The 20,720-nt window shown below is 40.0% G+C and overlaps 1 protein-coding gene across 1 annotated transcript; it reads left to right on the forward strand.

Moving 5' to 3' along the window:
* Nucleotides 1-779: 779 nt before the first annotated feature.
* LOC116509312 (tubulin alpha-8 chain) lies at nt 780-7,443 on the forward strand. Its single transcript, XM_032218431.1, has 5 exons — nt 780-886; nt 3,688-3,910; nt 4,849-4,997; nt 5,734-6,414; nt 6,942-7,443. The coding sequence occupies exons 1-5, from the start codon at nt 884-886 to the stop codon at nt 7,233-7,235; spliced, it is 1,350 nt and encodes a 449-aa protein (XP_032074322.1). The 5' UTR covers nt 780-883; the 3' UTR covers nt 7,236-7,443.
* Nucleotides 7,444-20,720: the final 13,277 nt, after the last annotated feature.

Raw genomic sequence — 20,720 nt, forward strand, 5'->3', positions numbered from 1 at the left:
TATTTTAAAGCATTCTGTTACAAGTTAAATGTTCATCAGATCCCAAGGAGTGCTTCAAAAAAGGCCACTGAGACATTTTGCATGAAAACACTGCAGTTTTCCTCTGATCTACGTTTAAACTTTCCAGACTGTTGCCACGTTGACAGCCAGAATCTGGCTTCTGGTTCTTTCTAGTCCCTAATCGCACCGGGAGGCCCTATCTCCTTCCATGCTCACCTCCCCCTCCCTGTCCCCAAATAATGGAGAATTGAGTTTCATTGAGGCTTCGGTTTGTTTTGTTTTGCACTTCGGCGCTGCATTTTTCATCCAACTCAACATCTTCACGAACACCCCCTTCGGGAAGACGACCCGAAAGGCCGCCTTCTCTCTGCGAGACATTAAACAAGCAGCCATCAACAGGGAGTCCCGAAAGAAGCAAACCACTTAACCCCGGCAACCAGGGCGCATCTGCGTGTCTGGCTTTTCCAGACAAGTGTAGGCAGATCCGAACTTGGCCCGCAGGAATGCGAGCTGATCAGACGGGGGAAGGAAGAGAGCCGACCTCGGCCGCTTGCATTTGGCGGGAACTTTTTCTCTTAACTGAGCCCCATTACGAATTGCCCTATGGCCGCCCGCGAACGGATAAATTCGTAGTTCTCACCCAATGACGAGGGGAAGGCCGCTTCCCCACTTTCGCTTCCCACTCAATAGCGCGCCAGGGGAGGCGTGAGGAGGCGTCGGAGCTACCCAATGCGCTGCAAGGAGAAAAGCGCTCGTTCGGGGTCTCTATATAAAGGCGGCCCAGCGAGCGAAGCAGCTGTTTTCGCGGTGCTGCTCAGACCCGTAGCGCGTCTGCTGTCGCCAGAGAACCGATAACTTCGGAGAGCCGTAACCTGCCGCAGAAATGGTAAGCGCCGCTTGGCTTTCTTTTTTTTTTTTTGTTGCTCTGGGACCCTTTTGTGCCCTTTCCAGGGAAAAGTTAGTAAAGCCACCGTATGGCCATAGGTGGGGCGTTATGTAATTGGTAAAGGGTCCCTTTTACCAAAAGTTTTCTATTAAAAAACCAAAACCACTTTCCAGGCCTTGTAATTCGCGCGTCCCGAAGGCTAGCGAGAGCAGGCGCGACCTGAACTTGGGTCCCTCCGAACATGCCTTTGCTCCGAGAAAAGGGTAACGAAAAGGCCCGGAGGAAGGCAAAGGCTTTCCGGAAGCAGCGTTCGCCTGCCAGAGAGCCTACGTCTTTCCCCAAAGATGGTGCCTTTTCCTCCCACGAAGCGCACTCGTCTTCGGCTAATGCTCCTTTCCCGATATCAATGGCCCAGAGGTTTTCCGAGGGAACAACAACAATAACGCTGCCGCCTCCCCTTCGGAGTGCGGTGTTTGCGGTGGGGTCAAGTTACGTTTTACTCGGAGTTTCCTCGGGTGAGGCGCTTGCATTAAGCCTTTGAGATGTTCAAGGGCTGCGTGTTATCTCCAGAAATCGAAAAGAAATTGAGAGTTGGGGAAGCCGAAACCCGGGCGGATTTAATCACAGCTGATCTCCGAAGAAAAACTTCTCTTTGTTTGAAAAAAAAAGGGGGGGCGGAAGGGATGCGAAAGAAACTTGGATCCGCCACCCTCATGCCTGGCACTTTGAAGTCCCGCGAGTTTTAATGACACTTCATCAGCCTGTTCGGTTTTTCCTTTTTTTCTGTAGGAGTTTGGGCCTCTCTCTCTCTCTCTCTCTCTCTTCCTCCCTCCCTCTCCCTCCCTCCCTCTCTCTCTCTCTCTCTCTCTCTCTCTCTCTCTCTCTCACTCTCACTCTCTCTCTCAAGTTGTAACCGCTGGAACATTTCTGGCCGTTTGAGTTTCGTCCTTCAACTTTGTACAATGCAACTTTGTGCATTGACATAAAATGGTGGGAAAGTTCTAAATAAGATGGCTGCCTCTCTTTTTTTTCTTTCCTGATATTTCAACACTCTTATGACAAAATCTTGTAAAACTGTTTTTCACAATGCAATCTGGCTCATGTCGCTTAAGTAATTTATCCTTTTATTCTAATTGTTTTGTTTCTTTCTAAATTGTAGTTCAGATTCTTAATTCTTACAATTATTCCAAGATATTTTTGTTAGGTTGTAACCATTATTTTTGTTACATTGATTTCACCAAGTATATCTTCATATTGCAAGTTTGGTGAAAAACTAAGACAAATCCTAATTTAAAATCCTAAGCCTAAACCTTTGGAACAATCAACTAAAATAAAAATTCTTCTCTAGCTAACGTTTCTGAACATAGTTAAAATGGATTTATATCTAGCCTTTAATGACAATTATGCAAAGAATGAACTGATGACTAAAGAAGGGTCCTGTGCACAGCCACAAATTATTCCTGATTTATAGACCATGACATGAACTGATGACCATGAGATGCTTAACTATAATGCTGGTGCACTGCTAGATATATGGGTGCAACTTTCACTGCTGTATTCCACTTTTTGGATGATGGGCACCATTAGAATTTTGAAAACCTTCAGCTAAACAACTGTCAATATTAGACTGTCAATATTAGAGAAAAGCTATTTTTTCACCAAATGTTTGGCCTCAACAATTGCATCGCTTTACCAGAAAATCAAATGAGTAGGACTTTTGTGCCTCTATGGGATTCCAACAATCTGCTTTCTTTCCCAGCACAAATATTGTATGGCTATAAGAAGAGGGGTGGGTGGACATAGTAGACATAAAGAGGTATCTTTGGATTTACCTAGCACTGAGTATATGCTCAAGATCTCTACACGTAATGGAAACAGTTTTCCCCCATGATTTAAGGGCTTTACATTTTTATCTTTACACAGTATATCTTTTCTTTGACCAGAGGTACTGGGTGTAGCAAATGATGAAAAGAACACAGGTTGTCCTGTCTGACATACATAAAGGGAGTGAAACTTGCAGCATATTGCTGTTTTCATCATTTTGCTAAAAACCTAGGATATTTCTCATCTGGCCAGATTATTTGTGATGCCCAGGTCATAAAGGCTACCTACACTTACAGGTAGACCTTGTTTAATTTAAACTTATGATGGACTTAATCAGAGCTATTTATAACCCATTTTTAAAATTGTGGTGGCTGCCCCCCCCCAAAGAAAACCCCCCAAAATCCCTACATGATCACATTTTGGGATCTTTGCTAGCTCACATTTATGACCATCTGCCACATACCATGACCATGATTTTTGTAGGGTTTTTTTGGGGGGGGCTTAGTTTCTGGGGGGAAAAACAGCAAACTGTTTCACTTAACAATAACTGAAAACAAAGTTGTGGCTTTGTGACTGCCACAACTGCAATTCCAGCCTTAATTAGGGGTGTACATCAACAGCTACCTGTATTATACCTTTTCCCCAACCTGAGGTTTTCACAATGGTGGCCGGAAATTCTGGGAGGTAAATTCCTGTATTATAACCAACTGTTTCAAAACAATTAAGGGATATTTTATAGTATGAAAGTTAAATATGTTTTGATAGAATATGAAGTAAATAGCGGAGTCTTATTCTACCATTGATGTAAAGTTTCATGGAATATATAACTCCTTAAAAGAGGACTATCCCTTAAATTCAAAAGAAGCTGACAGTCACCTATTTTTCCCTTTGGTGAATTAGCTGGCACTTTGCCTTTTAGTTTATGGTAAAGAAGAAAGGGGAAACCTTGCTAATTTCCTGTCTGTCTCTCTCCACAGCGTGAATGCATCTCAATCCATGTTGGCCAAGCCGGTGTGCAAATTGGCAATGCATGTTGGGAGTTATACTGCTTGGAACATGGCATTCAGCCTAATGGCACAATGCCAAGCGACAAAACAATTGGTGGTGGAGATGACTCATTCAACACCTTCTTCAGCGAGACGGGGGCAGGAAAGCATGTTCCTCGTGCTGTATTTGTGGATTTGGAACCAGCAGTCATAGGTAAATATGACTTACATGGCTGCAGTAAAAGGGAGAAACGTGGAAGTGGTTTAACAGAAAGGCTTAAGATGTAAAAACCTCCTGTTTTATATGTTGCCTTCTGGACTTTATAAGGGAAATTTATAGAAGTGTGTTACCCCCTACTATATATATTTGGAGCACAGTATTTCCAAATTACAATCTGCTTTATTTTATTTAGACTTTGATACTTCATAACTCTTGAAAAATCAGATAGTGTTTCTCTTTGCCCTCTGCTACTGCATATTCTCATGTTTAGTTTGTAGCTTTTGGAGTACTTGGCACAATGAATCATGTTCCTATTAGGTTTCCAGTTAAGATATAGATTAAAATCTGCAACTAGGAAATAAGAATATTTATATGCTCTTTCAATAAGCTTATCTCCCCGTCTATTTCACAGAAAGGAAATCCCAAGTAGGAAACAAATTAAATCATATTCAAGTGAATCTTAAAAGTAAATGAGAATTTTTAAAGTTTAATCTTTCACAATAAAAATTGAAAACTAAATTCATTTTTTAAAAATGAGTACACTAAATATTTCTGATTTAAAATGTATACTTTTGAAACCAGAAACATATTTCTATGAAGGGAAAAATATAAATGATTGAAATATATAATCTGTATTTCCTTATCAAACCTAAAACCTGTATGGATTTGTGAATACAAAATTGATTATTTACAGAAGACTGGAAATTGCTTAGAAAGGAAAATAAAACCATTTTAAAAATAGTTTTTCAGTCTTTAAACCTCTGCAGGATATCATTTTTAATACTTATTCTTATATTGATAATGTTATGTATTGTAATCTTAGGTATTGAGAGGTTATGGTTTAAACAGTAATACTCTGAACCAATGAGCAAGTAGAACGTGAACAATATTTTCTAGGTTTTCACTGTGGAATAATGTATATTCTATTGCAGATGAAGTGCGGAATGGGATATATAAGCAACTCTTCCATCCCGAACAGTTGATTTCTGGCAAGGAAGATGCTGCTAACAATTATGCAAGAGGTCACTACACTGTGGGAAAAGAAATAATTGACCTTGTATTGGAGCGGATTAGGAAGCTGGTATGTCCTAATGTTTTAAACCTGTCAAACATACGCTAAGATTTAGCTTGAGCATAAATTAGACCTAAAACACAAATTGTGCAATAGGTAGATTACCTTATTGGCCTGGGTGCTGCAATATAGTTTTTTACAACGTTAAGAAAAATGTCATTGGCTGAAATGAAGAAGAACATGTTGTATGGAAAGGCGCTTATCACAGGCATTCCTGGAGGCTTCTCTGCCCACTTGCAGTAATAGTTACACCTACATGACTAGGCAAGCAGTGATTGATTGGGTGGCAAAGTGGCTGTTCCTTCCCCAGCTCCTCTCTTCCTGGGAGAGAGAAAGGCTGGGCTCAGGGATGCAGTTGTCATATCAATATAACCCTGATCTTGAAACAAGGTGACCATGACAGTCAAAGGGAAATTACAGGTGAGGAACTTAGCAGAGCCAAAGGTTGTTGGAACTACTCTTTTTTTCTGTACATTTTTTTCTCTTTGACTTCCCCTTCATTTTCTTCTAATACTATCTTCTCTCTTCCCCTTCCTGAAGGCAAGGGTCAAACCAGTGTTGCCAGTGGTCTAAACTGACAACTTGCAATAACTTTTTTAGATTAATCCAAGCCTCCTTCCTTACAGATCACAATAACAATTTTTTGGCAAGGAAATTGGCAATAAAAAAAGAAAAGGGCAAACCTATAAGACATAAATCTTGATTTGTACTGTTAGAATGTGTAATATGCATATTCTTCTTTCAGGCAGACCAGTGCACCGGTTTGCAAGGGTTCCTGATCTTCCACAGTTTTGGAGGAGGCACTGGTTCAGGTTTTACTTCTCTGCTGATGGAACGCCTTTCCGTTGACTATGGAAAGAAATCAAAACTCGAATTTGCCATTTACCCAGCTCCTCAAGTTTCAACTGCTGTTGTTGAGCCATACAATTCCATATTAACTACGCACACTACTCTTGAACATTCTGATTGTGCCTTCATGGTTGACAATGAAGCCATCTATGATATTTGTCGAAGGAATCTAGACATTGAGCGCCCAACATACACCAATCTCAACCGTCTCATTGGTCAGATTGTTTCATCCATCACTGCCTCTCTTAGATTTGATGGTGCCTTAAATGTGGATCTGACAGAATTCCAGACAAACCTGGTGCCTTATCCCAGAATTCATTTTCCCCTAGTCACATATTCCCCTATTATTTCAGCAGAGAAAGCCTATCATGAGCAACTCTCTGTCTCTGAGATCACCAATGCTTGTTTTGAGCCATCCAATCAAATGGTGAAGTGTGATCCTCGCCATGGCAAGTACATGGCCTGTTGTATGTTGTACCGTGGAGATGTTGTCCCCAAGGATGTAAATGCTGCCATTGCTGCTATCAAGACAAAGCGTACCATTCAATTTGTTGATTGGTGTCCTACTGGTTTTAAGGTAGGTATTGCTGATATGTATTGCAAATGGCATCTCGTCTAAATGTGTATATTACTGAATAAATGTAATAGAAGAAACATGCAACTTTGAAATGGTATAAATAGCATCATGATTTACAGTGCAATTAAAATTATATTTAAGAGCATATAGCAGCTGGAGGGTTTTGCTTATAGTTCAGATAGTTAGGGTTAGAGTTAGATGCTATGGTAGATATATAGAAAGTGCATGCAGGATTATGCAAATTGAACTCCCATTTCTTTAACAGCAGAATTGCTTTTGGCAATAATGTTGGGATATTTTCTGACATGCAAATAATTAAGAGTTTTGCTTTATTTCAATTTTTCTATGAAAAAGACAATAATTTAATATATAGATCCAGCTGTGGTGGTGCTTAAAGCACAGAACAATCTTTATAGGATTTCTGTTCTCTATGTAAATGCAGCACATTCAGATATGCAAATGTAGAAATGTTACATACTACTTGAATGTAGGAAAGGCTGACAATGTCTATTTCTGTAACTCTCTAGGTGGGTATAAATTATCAGCCCCCAACAGTAGTTCCTGGTGGTGACTTGGCCAAAGTCCAACGTGCAGTCTGCATGCTCAGCAATACCACAGCCATTGCAGAAGCTTGGGCCCGTCTGGATCATAAGTTTGATTTGATGTACGCTAAGCGTGCTTTTGTCCACTGGTATGTAGGAGAAGGAATGGAGGAAGGAGAATTTTCTGAGGCCAGAGAAGATTTGGCTGCCCTTGAAAAGGATTATGAAGAAGTGGGCACTGACTCCTTGGATGGTGAAGATGAAGGTGAAGAGTATTAAAACTCTTTAAATATTGTGAGGCTGTTGCCATTTGCTACTTTGCCTGTATTAACCAATAAAATGCATTTTTACATCTCCAATGTAAACATTTAGCATTCCACGATAAAATGCTTGGAATAAATTCTTATAACCAAAGAAATTTGATCAGTTGTTAATACAAGCATTAAACGTTTAGGTGGGATACAAATAAAATGATCTTGCATATCAATATGAAGTGGTCTCATTCTTAAAACAGACATTTTCCATTCAGTATTTGCATATAGTAAAAAAAGTTCTATTTTTTTAAATGGAAAACAAATCCATTTTTTACTATTTCAATAAAATATTGCTTGCATAAAAACATGTTCTTGAAAGAATGTCACAAGTATCCTTTATATATATTTATAAATAAATATCTTTATGTATCACATGCATTTAACATCTGTTCAATTTAAACATTCTCATTTTTTTTCATCATACAGTGCTGTTAACTTAAAGCCAACAACTACTCACATCAAAAGTTATATAATTCAAACATATATTTCCAGATTTTCTCTAATCCAAAAATGCACAATACTTTCCCCCATATATCAATAGCCTACAGCAGCAAAAACCTTGCCTGCACCCCTTCCCAATATATAAGCTCCATATCTTATGTCCCATCCAGTTTCGTGCCATTCTCTTAAGAAGGGAATTTGGGTATAGTAGCAGCCTTTTAATCATAGTGCATTTTTAATTAAGATATTTAATCCTAATGAGCTGGAATGATAGAAAAATTAATCATCATTATAATACCAGTCATCTGGGATGAGCCCATTTAGATTTCTTGTTCTAGCATTTGAAGATATAAAGTACCGTATTTTCACGACCAAAAGCCGCACCGGATTAAAAGCCGCAGTATCAATTAACGTTAATTTTTTAAACTTTTTCCACATACAAAGCGCACCGGGTTATAAGCCGCGCTCAGAGACCCGGCTCCCCTTGGTTCTTCATCGAATCACGTGCGCAGGTTGCAACTTGGAACTCCGTCTGCCCGAGTTGGGGCATTTTCTGGCTTGGGACGCTCCGGCGGCTTCTTCGGGAGGCAGCCCGCCGGCTTCGGCGAAGGCTGGGACGGAGAGCGCGGCGACCGTGGAGCATGTGTAAAGTACTTTCGCCCCCACGCCGGCCCCCCTCACCGCGCGCCGGCCTTCGGGGATGAAGGGGCAGGACTTCCCGGGCGGAAGGCATGCCTGGCTCTGCGGCTCCAGCCCCAGCACCTTTCGGCCGAGCCTCTCCCGCCAGGCGGCCGCCTTCCTCCGCTGAGCGGCCCCGCGCAGCCTCGCCACCCCGGGAGATCGCCAGCGCGGGGGCATGGGGCGCCGCGGCCAGGGAAGCCAAACCGGGCGGCGGCGGGCAGGGCGCCCGGGTTGCGGTCCCCGAGGCGGGCGGGTGGGCGCACGTGGCAGGCGTCGGCTAGCGGGACGTTTCTGGCGCGGGAGGCTTCGGGCTCTGCTGCTCTCCCGGCTCTTGCCCGGCCGGCGTGGTGTGCTGGGAAGACCGGCGCCGCACCGGCCACCCGCGCGCCCTTGACCAGCAGCGCAGAGCCGGCTGGGGCGCGGAGCGGAGTTAGGCAGGGCGACTGCCGGGGCGGATGGGGTGCTCGGCGCCGGCAAATCCTGAAGGGCTGCGCCGGTCTGCCGTCCCTTCTTGCGGCGGCGGGGGTGACGGAACAGCTCAGTCTATAGGGGCTGGGAACTGGGTGGCTCTCTGCTCGCCCCCCGGTCTCCGACTGAGAAAGTAGCGAGGTTGAAGGGAGAGACCCGAGGGACGTGTGCATGCTTGCGAGCTTCAAGTTTGAGCGTCGGGAGGGAGAGATTTTCTATCTTTTTTCACACATAAAGCGCACCGGGTTATAAGCCGCACTGCTGGTTTTTGATAAAATTTTAGGATTTTCAGTGCGGCTTATGGTCGTGAAAATACGGTAACAAGTATTAAACAAGGCTTGGGAGTATCAATCAATGCTCTGAATTGCAGTAAATCATGTTTTCCATTTGTTGTAAGAGCAATCTTTCAGAATACTAAATGGTAAGCACAGAAATGGTAGTTCAGAACATTCTATTCCCGCTTGTTACATGTCTATTAAATACACACCACATCTAGGTTAAGATATTAGTATGCAGATGACACCCAGTTACATACTTCCAACTTCACAACCAGGCAGATATGGAGTGAAGTGTCCTAAATCAATGCCTACATCCTATTAGGAATCAGGGAAAAAGAGCAGCCAGTTTGTAGAAAGGCTGCTCTTGGGAATAAACACTGGAGCTCCCCAACAATAACAAAAATTATTTCAATTTTCATATAAATTATGCAAAGCATACAACTTGTATGTATGTTTTCCTTGAATAACTAGTTATCAAGGGGACAGAATCTGACTGAAAAGATTTGTTGGATGTCCATGATGTCAGTCAGATATTGCCAGTTTAGGAAGGTAGGAAATATTTCCAGCTAATGGGTACACGTGTGCCATAAAGCACAAGGTCAGATATGCTATCAGTTACATAAGGCCAAATGGTGGCAGGTACCTTGCCAATCTCTTAAGCCCCAGAAAAGATTCTATCAACCTAGGTTATATTAACAATTCACATATACTACTATATTATCAATAAGTCTAAAAAGTCCAACCAAAGGGTAATTTAATGGATTGAGGATTCTGTAACAGACCACTTTTAATGTTCTAAAATATAGCAGATACCCACATCATGAGGATCTAAATTCAAATAATTCAGAATGAATCTAATTATCCCTAAACTCATTTAACAATATAGACAATATGGGTAATCCTTTTCACACAACCAGTGCAGCATCCCTGTGGTCATGTGATGAAAATTCGGACATTGGTTCACAAATATGAACCAATATTTATGACAGTTGCAGTGGCCAGGAGTCAAACAATCACTTTTTGCAATTTTTTGACTAGCAAAGTTGATGGGGAAGCCAGATTCACTTAACAACCCTGTTACTAACTTAACAACTTCAGTGATTCACTTAACAACTGTGGCAAGAAGGGTCATAACATGGAACCAAGCTCATTTAACTGTCTTGATTAGCAATTTTGGCACAATTGTCATAGGCTGAGGACTATCTGTAGCAAAAACTTTGTATTCTTACAAAGGAAATAAATACTGTAGTTGGATAATTTAGTGGCCAGGAGTAATGTTCAACCTTCCGAAGACTTCCAAGAAAATAAAAGTATTGTCTACATTATGAAATAGAACTTTTGTGAAAGAGTGGGTGAAAATGTTTTTTTATTTTGCATCTATTGGCATTTATATTACCCTCATCTTAATGGATTTATAGAAATGTGCTTATTAAAGCATGTTAACCACACTTAACTATGAAATCTTGTCTTTAGACATTATATTAGATGTCTAATTAATGTCTTTAGACATTATATTATAGCAAATTCTCACTCCTCCACCCACATTTAAGTAGTGTCCTGCAGAAACCTGTTAAACCTGATTATTATTCTTTTTGTATATGCTATTTTCATGCTGTTCTCTATCTAATTTCCTGCTGAGGTCTGATGAATGTTAACTGTAAATGAGTATATTTTGCAAAGGGGTGGTTAAAAGGGATTAGCCCTTTGGGTTTAAGTTTTGCACTGTTTTTAATGGATGGCTTTTCCTTTGAAGTGTAGTTGGGGGAAGGGAAGTCTGCCTGTAAAAGAGAATCTGGTTAGACAAACTGCAAGTTCCTGTCGCTGGTAGCTATTTCATCTGATGTCTTGTGGATCTGGCCATTATTTTGTTGAGCTAGTCATGTCATTTAAAAAAAATAGCATAGATTAAGAAATAAACAGGATTAGAGGTAACCCAAATTTAATTTCACTTTTGCATTCAGGAAAATGCTCATGGTGATTGGTGCACATTTGTCCTACATTTCACCTAGTAATGATTGATAGAGTGGAAAAAAATGCCATCAGCATTAACAATTTTCTTTGTCATTGCCCAGAGCAGAGAGAGCTTTTTTAAATATGTCACTTTCCAGTCACAAGTTGTTCTTGCCAAAAACAAACTAACTAAAACACTTATAATACTTATGAAAATAGGTCAACTTCTTATTTACAAGCTTGGGAAGCACAGAACAGAATGGATTCGATGAACAGTTGTCTGCAATCTGGTTCTTCATTATGTATTGGAGTTCTATTTCTCCATGTTCCAGTCAACACAGTCTTTGGTTAGTCTGACTCGGAGTAATGATCTAAGTTAGGGGTGTCAAACTCTCAGCATCACATTTTCATCATGTGACGTATTGCAACTTTCCCCCTTTGCTAAAATGGGAGAGGGTGTGGCCAACGCGTGACACATCTGGGCCACATGCCGTGATTTTGACACCCTTGGTCTAAATCAATGTTTTTCAACTTCAGCAACATTAAGATGTGGCTGGGGAATTCTGGGAGTTGAAGTCGTTGTTGGGTTTGTTTGTTAAATTTGTATGTTGCCTATCTCAGTATCAGTAACTTGAACTAAATCATCTGGAGGTATTAGGTTGAAGTATGCTATAACATATATTTCACCTTCTCAAGTGAGAATAACACTGAGTACAGTTCAGTATTAGTATTACTTATTCAATGCTGGTTTGAGAAATGTCATAATATATAAGTATCAGATTTATATAATACATTATTACAAACCAGAATGACTGGATTGGTGCATCATGTTAAAATCAAAACAAAAACACACAGTTGTTTACTGATACATGTTAATTCAGCTACTTAAAAAAATACAACAATTAACGTTGTTTTCCCTATGGATTTTATTAAATGAATTCCAGACTTGACTAACACTTGCTCCAGTCAATGAACTTTGCACCAATTCTTCTGCTACCTTTCCAAAATATATGAACTGTATTCTTTCACTGTGTAATTTTATTTTAAATGAGTAAAGTAGCAATGGAGAATACCTCCTGATGAAATTATTATCCTGTCCTGGACATTTGTGGCAGGTCCATGTTTTTTGATTAAACATCTACCATTCTACTACTTCTCTTGGAGCACACTGTCTTTAAAAGCTGTTTATATTTTTACTTTTATATACCAGTACATACTATTACTTTTAAAATATAGTTTAATTACAATCCACAAAGCCACCCATTTTAAGTATATTGCTGCTCTGTTAAGTACTTAGATCAGAAGACATAAAAAAAACACCTTTAAATGCTTTTAAGGTCTTGCCTAAGTGTTTCATATGTGCGGCTCTGGATTATTCTCCTTTAATCTTGCACTGAATATTCTTCTTTACATTTTTGAGCCACTAAATACTTCTGGAAGGCATTTGCTGAATGAACAGATTTCTATCCAGCTGGCTTATACATTAAGGTGGTACAGTAGTGCAGCAGTTATTACCACAGTCAGATCCTTCTAAAGACAAGTTTGGAGTTTGTGGGAGAGTTTGTGGCACAAAAACAGTTCTGCTCACTGCAGCATATTTCAAGCTTTTTGGTAAAGGACTACTAATGTTTGCTTTCATGAAATAGGATACTGATCAAGCATTAAAGTCAACATTCCTTTCTATAGCCCCTAGGCCAGAAAGAGAGTTGAAATTAACTTTCCATGTAAGCCCAAGTATTATATTCTCTTTGAGAGAATATTGCCAGAAACGTTAAAATTCCATCCTTTATTGAATACAGGCCTGAAATGTGATTGGGTGGTTTTGGGCCAGACTCACTCTCTCACTCAGCCCAACCTACTTCACAGGATTGTTATTGTAGGGAAAATAGAAGGATACAGGAATATTAAGTATCTTCGCCACCCTGACTTAATAATAAAAATAAATATTTGCTGTTTAAAGGATAAAATTGCATTTCTCCTATTCCACATATGGAAGCAAATCTCAGAAATAGGTGAACTTTACTTTCCCAATAGTAGAGAAATGGTTCCTCTGCAGTGGTGGATTTCAATTTTTTTAGAACCTCTTCTGTAGGTGTGGACTGCTTTGTGGGAGTGGCTTGTCAGCCATGTGACCGGGTGAGTGGCTTGCCGGCCATGTGACTGGGTGGGCGTGGCCAACTTATAAAATGTGGTGAAACTCACTTTACAACGCTCTTGCTTAGCAACCAAAATGTTGGCTCAGGAACTGTGGCATTTGAAGCATGCAAGTCTTAAAGCTGTCAAGTCACAAGACCCTTGCACCCCTAACTCTTTAGAAAAAAAAACCCAGGGGTGTTCAAAATTTACAGCTTTAAGACTTGTGGATTTCAACTCCCAGAATTCCTCCTCTTACTCTTCATCTTGATGATGTGCGGATAGGCAGGGGGAGGGAGCTGGAACCGGTTCTAAACGGCACTGTAGATTTGTGGAACCTCTTCTACATAAGAGGTTACAACTGGCAGGAACCCACCCCTGTTCCTCCGCTGCAAGATAAAGGTTCATAAAATGAATGGAAGACTGCAAAACTTATTCAACACCTTACTGTTCCCTATGCCACAAGATCTTCCTGTCCAATGGCAGCATCTTATTTTTTTCTTAAACCTGAGAACTCTGTAGATATAAAGTCAATGCTATTATTTAAAACTCCATAATACAATTATACCAGTTCAAGTGCAATCATTTTACTTAGCTCACTCTTATTTGCAAATTCATGCATTTAAATATTTCATTAAAGTGACAAATTCTACTACAAAGAGGAAGACAATAATAAACACATATAAACAACTAAATAAGTATGATTCACTACTGACCTGATGAAAGTAGATTCACCTTATGAAAGAACATGTTTTCTTGGCTTCTAAATGCAGTCTATAGAAATATAGCCAGCTACAGGCTATATAGAAAAGAGGGTATAGTGGAATATATAGAAGATATAGTTCTCCTTGCTAGAGCTGGCAGACATAACAGTAAGAACAAAAGGCCAAAATATTCAGAGCACCATAATATGCTCATAACAAACAATTGAAGAATCCTTAAGAGAATAATTTTGCATTCCTGTATTCCTTTTGTTAAGAACTTAATCTTTCTATTTAGAGTTATGTTTTGTCATGTCTTGTGTATTAATCATACTAATGCTTTAAAAGTTTGACCTCATATTCTTTTTCTCTATATAAATGGTTTAGGAAGTAAATTAACTCCTCAAATTCAAGTGAAATTATATATAATATTTTCAGGCAGGACTTAAGTGAATGGTAATGAAAAACTGCACAGAAAAAGAATTTCCGTCTCAACACTTAGAGTAAATATCTACTCCCAAATTTCTGCAGCCATGCCATAGCAACCCTCTTTTTCAAAAGCTGATAATTTAATACATTTTTCATTTGAATTAAGTAAAACCTTCTATTGCTGATGTAAAGCTATCAAGTTCTCAACCAAATCCTATACTTCTACCTGTAATATTAATATTAGCAGATGACAATCATTATCTTCCCTTGTAATTTTAGCAGATAAAGCTGCATATCAAGGCATTAGAGCAACTTTATTGATAATATCACAAAATGTAATCTATATAGCAGATTGCTGGCCAACCCCCCTAAAAAATAAAACAACCCTCCCCCATCATCATCAAACCAACAGCAGGTAATTTGTATGAGGAATTAATGCGTCTTTCTATAGAAGTATAGAGTATAGAAGATGTCAAGAATATTTAATATGTTTACATTTTATTGCCAAACCAGAATAAGCATTTTGTAAAAATTACAAAGATAATAGAAAATTCTTTGGATTATATGACCAGAAAAATCAGTTCCCACTTTTAAAATCTTCAAAAAAAATAACCTATTAATCCAGGGGTGTCAAATTCGATTTAACTGAGGGACATATCAGGTATGTGTTTGACCTTGGGGGGCTGGAGTGGGTGTGGCCAGGGTGGATGTGGTCAGCTTGAGGTCACTCATGTCAGGGTGCTTGTGGTGGCCAGAGTGCTGTGTCAGTGAAAACAAGCTCCCAAGCTCCATTTTCAGGTGCAACAGCATCCTACAACCTTTGCCAGGGAAAATGGAGCTCAGGAGAGCTGCGTGCGGCCCTCACAAGCTCCGTTTTCAGGTGCAATGGCCTCCTGCAACCCTCTGCCTGTGAAAATGGAGCTTTGGAGAGCCACATGCGGCCCTTCCAAGCTCTGTTTTCACAGGCAGAGGCACCATGGGCCAGTCCTTTGCTGTTTCCAGGGTGGCCCTGCAGGCCAGATCTAAGCTCCCCACAGGTCGGATCCAGCACCCAGGCTTTAAGTTTGACACCCCTGTATTAACCCTAAAAAGGAATGAAGAAGAGGTTACTTTGAAGGAAAAATTATTAGAGGAGAGAATAGAACAAAAATACAGATAATTTATTGCTGCATATGTATAGACACTGAAAACCTATGTTACAGTTTTCAAGGGCAAATATATTATTGATAGGCAATAGAACTAGTTGCCCAAATCCAAGTATGCTAAAACAAAAGAAAAGTCCATCTATGAGTGACTTATCACATTTCAGATATGACCCTTGCTGCTGCTGCAACAGTTTGTATATGTATTAGTAAATGAATGAATGAATAAAAACTTGATGTGTAAGGTTTATCCTGTCTCTAAACTTACTTTGATCATTTCCACATTAGTGACATACTTTTATTATTTTATTTTATTTTTATCTTATTTTGAAAATTTAGTCACTCTGGGTAGCTTTTAAAACATAAAAATCCAAATATACAACAATAAAAATAATCCCAGTAAGACTTTTATCTTATTTTAATGTCATGTGCCATTTTTGAAGAAATATAAACCTTGTCCTCTTTACTGCTTTAGTGACACACTGATTGACTAACCTTGTAAGGTGCCCTAAGTGAATATTGGACATTAGTTTTATGTTGTTCTAGCTTTTCTGTTTCATGTTCTAAATTTTCACTGTGTAATGAAACAATGTCCTTGTACAGCACCATCTAGTGGGACCCACAATGCTCTGCACTGCAGAAGTAGTTCAAGAGGATTCCACTGGAGTAGGTGAGTGATGGTCCCAGGGCCCTGTAGTGTGAATTGTATTGGTTACCGTTATATAATTCCAATTCCAAAGGCTTTACATGTTCACCTTTAGTCTTATGTGGCTTGGGACCAGGTTACCTGAGGGACTGTCTTTTTCTAAGAGTCTCTACCCATTCAATTTGGTGTAGCAGACTGGGCATGATGCAGATTCTGTCAGCCAATGAGTGTCAGCTGGCAGAAATATTGGCCTTTCCTGCAATAGTCCCTGCTCTGTGGATTATCCTCCCCTCAGAAATTAGAATGGCCCAAACCCTGTCAGTCTTTCGTGAGGCTTTAAAAATCGGCTTGCATTCCCAAGCCTGAACGTGATAAGCTCCCCATTTCTTGGCTTTACTGTTAACTGACCACTCCTCAGTTGCTGTGTATATTTATTTTGGATGTTTTTTTTAATTGTTTATTAAATGCAATTAAATTTTAATTGTTTTATACTTTTTGGAATTGAAAGCTGCCCAGAGTCCTTGACTGAATGGGTGGCTATAGAAAGTGGAACAACAACAACCACAAAATGTAAAATATTTATAGTTTAACCATACTCCTGCAAATAGTTTTTTCTTACTGACATACAGAACAGTTGCCCCTATCATTTGCAGAAGATCTTGGGAATTAAATTAATTAATTTTATATTACTTTTGGAAAGCATATAAAACAGGATTCATTCTCCAAGCATAGAAGTACATACAGCTAAAAACACCATCCAGAAATATTGAAGCAAAGAAATTCTGTTTAGGGTCTACTAGACAATGACATGTGCACTTGAAATTCTTTATCGATTAGATATTATACTATACTGAATTAGGTTTTTGAAAGTTAAATATGTTAAAGTTATTTTAAACTATATCCCAAACAAGTTGAATCTTTCAATTTATGAATAATTTTGGAAATACCAAATTGAGACTGTCGTTTTGTTAAAAATAAATTTGTATTTCAGTATTTACCATTGTTAACCACAGCTAATCAGTTTTTTGAAGTCACATGATACACAGAACCATGAATTAATCACACAGCCTGGGTTCAAGCAACACATATTCCAATGTGGTTGACCAGTTTGAGGTTTGATATGTTACACAAATAAAGCTTTTGATCAACACAGTCAGTGGGGAAGCTGGCAGGTCACAAAGGTGGATCATGTGACCATTGGATGCTGTGACTGTGTGTGATTCACCTAATGACAGCAACTGGGATTGCTGCTGCATTAAGCGGCATGGTGGCATGACATCACACTTTATAACTGCTTCACTTAACAACAGAGTTGCAGAATTACCATCATTAAACTGGGACTACCTGTATGGGTTTAAGAGTCCATTATTAAGAGAGTGCGTTTTAATTATAAGGTTTTATGTTGGCTTAATACTTTACCATTATGCTTCATTGAGGAACAATTTTACGTGTGTACGCTTTTGACATTGACCGTTTCTTTTTCTTTTGGTTTATTGAAGTTGCAAAGTGAGAGCTGCTCCCCAACCTCAGTCAACCAACTTTCCCAAACATTTGCCAATCAACATTATTCATGGCAGCTGCAGTTTCAGATAAGCTAAGGGTACCAAGCTGAAGAAGACTATTTTTTAAAAAATACATTAAGCATCATTTTATTCTCTAAACAAAGAATTGAGAACTCCACATTAGTATTGGGCCTACTTTAATATATGTGCATTTCTGTCCTTAATGAGACTCCTTTTGTAGCTCCACCCGGCCCAGATATGCTTAAATAAGGACTATTAACTCTGTTTTTTCTATGGAATAGAAAATGTGGGGAAGATTCAACTATCTTTTAATCCAGGTCTTTCAAACTTTTTTTTTTCTACACTGCTTGGTATATATATATATATTTACTTAATCCAGAGAGAACACAGAGAGGGCAAAGGACATTAAATAAATGTGCAAATATTATCCTCATTATATTACACATATTGTATTGTACAATGTGGTGTTGCAGATTTTAGGGTCTGAAGGTAATGTTTCCTGCTTATTTCTTCTTATGCCCACTTTAGAATACGGTGAAAACTATTTCAGATGTAAAAGAATTAGTAAGTTTCCTATTGCTATTTCCTGCAACTTTTAATTGTTCACATGTCAATATGACTAATCTTTGAGAATTTTATATTTTAGCAACTTATGATTAGTGAGTTTTGTTTGTCATGTCTATGCATTAGCTTTTGTACTAGAAAGGACTAATATAAAATGAGAATTTGTTGCTAGACAGATTACTGTTGTTTTAAATTTTAAAAATTTCCATAGCTTCTCTGGAAGTGAGACTGACTTCGTTAGGCTGTATCAAAGCTTTAAGACCCCATTAGAGTCACTATCATTTGTGCATTGGATTGTGCCCACACCTTTGTACACTACTTCTTAACAATTGGGTCTTTTCTGTTTTTAATCAGTCTAAAATAAAACCACTCCCTGCTTCAACTCTGATAGTGGTTATTCCGGATGATCAGCTGCATAGCTTTAGCAGGCACTACAAGGGAGTATACTGTCATTTTTCATAACTCATTAACTCTCGAGTATGGGAAGAGGGCAAAAAGGAGGAACCCTGCCATGCCCTGAACACTGGCATAAACCTCAAGCGCTTAAGATGTGTAAATTATAAATCCTGAATTCCGACGGCGCGGCACCAAAAAGGCCTGGGTTCACCAGCTGTTGCTACTTTGGGAAACTTATGATCGCATAGCTAGGAGCTGAGGTGCAAAAAGGGACTGGCTGGAAACGTCCCCCCACCCTCGCATCCCGCGATCTAAAACTTCGGATAAAAAGAGGGCGGCACCCAGGCTGTGTCGACGGGGGAGGAGCAGATTGGGCCAAAAATACGGGAGCGAATACACGTGCGCTACGTGCAGCGCCTGCTGCTCCCCCGGGTCCTAGAGGGCAAGTCTCTTTCTCTTTCCCTACAGGTAGGGCTATATTCTCTGCAAGGTGCTTGGCCCATCCTTTTTTTGTTGGGTCAGTACCTGAGGATAGGATGGTGTCAGTCACAACACCTTCGGTAATACATGGCCTACATTTGTGGCTCTCCTGTTTTGTTTCCGCCTTCGTACAACAGGAGACCACTGGTAGATGCTGATGAAGGAGGGGTTTGGACTTCGTCCACGGGTCTGGCCCTATCCTGTTAGGTTGTACTTCCCTTTGATAATCTGACATCGGAGAGGATTGTCCTTTTGTTCTCCTAATCGTCTTCGAGTGGACCCAAATGACATCACCTCCATCGCCATCCATCCCGCCTTCACCGTATTTTGCCAGTAACAGAATAGAGTGGGGGTGGGGTTATAGCAGCATAAGCGTTTAGACGCCACGTACCACGTTGGTTAGTAAAGTGATTTGGACAAAGCCCCAGGCTCCTGAGTTATAGGGTCGGGAATCTTATTTTAGATATCTCACACTGTAGACTAGTAAGAGATCCCTGAGGTTTGTGTGAAACTGAATCAGAGGCATAGTCGTTCGGGAGGGGGGAGGGTAAGGATTAAAAATGATTGCATGTCAAGATTCGAAGGATTGCTGGGCAATATTGGGGGAGATGGTTTGAACTTTTGTTTATAAAGAAAACATCCCTCACCCCACCAAGTGCAAAACGATTAATGCCGGAAGTCTTCATATAACTTAACAGCAGCGGGGAAGAGAGCTCAGGAAGAAACCTGTTTCTATAAAACTTTTTGGAATAAATCCAACATTCCAATCCTTTTCTTCTTGAAGAATTGTGCTAATGAGTAAGGCTTCAACATCGGTGGAATGAAGTAGGGAGAGAGAGACAATTCTTGACACGGTGAAAACACGAACCACTTTTGGAGAGCTAAAACTTGGTTAAAGAGAGTTTTGTCGGGCTTTAAGCGCATCCTGCAGAATATGGAGTGTTCAAAGCTGTATTGATATTGCGAGAAGCTTCATTGCCAGAAGGGAAAGTATGTTAAAAAGCGACAGTTCTCCGGTTGATTTTTTCCGTCTAGGAACTGGGCACATTTCACATAGTGTCCTATTAATCGCTGCTCAGAAGTAAATTAGACTGAGATTTAATTGGGGCTTGTTTCCAGGTAAGCGGGTGTATTACAGTCCCCGATGCTAGAGCTATAATCCTCCACATATATTTGCACATTTACTAGAAAATAAATATATCTTTCACCTTAGTAGAGGATTAAAGTAAACCCCTTTTTAATGATCGGTTTTTAATGATTACTTGGATCGTCCTCTCCAATCACTAGTTTCCATTGTCCTGGAGACTCCAGTGATCTGCCTATAGCCCGTACTGAAGAGCTTCGATTCTTCTATGCAGGCTTGAAAGCCACACATAGAGCAGCGCTCCAGTTTACACCCCCCGCCCCCCGTGCAGTGATTTACACTGGAAAAGAAGGCTTCCCCACTGCACAGCACCAGGCGCAGACAATGAAACAGCTCAGCCTCCCTCCCCTTATGACGTTTCCCAAGCTTTTGGCCTATCCGAGAGAATAGAGAGGCTCTTTAAAAAAAGAAGTGCCGACAGTGAGATGGCTGTCAGCTGTGAAAGATCGCTCCGCACATGTAAACATAGATCAT

The sequence above is a fragment of the Thamnophis elegans genome, chromosome 5 (genome assembly GCF_009769535.1).
Source record: "Thamnophis elegans isolate rThaEle1 chromosome 5, rThaEle1.pri, whole genome shotgun sequence".
Taxonomy (NCBI): Eukaryota; Metazoa; Chordata; class Lepidosauria; order Squamata; family Colubridae; genus Thamnophis; species Thamnophis elegans.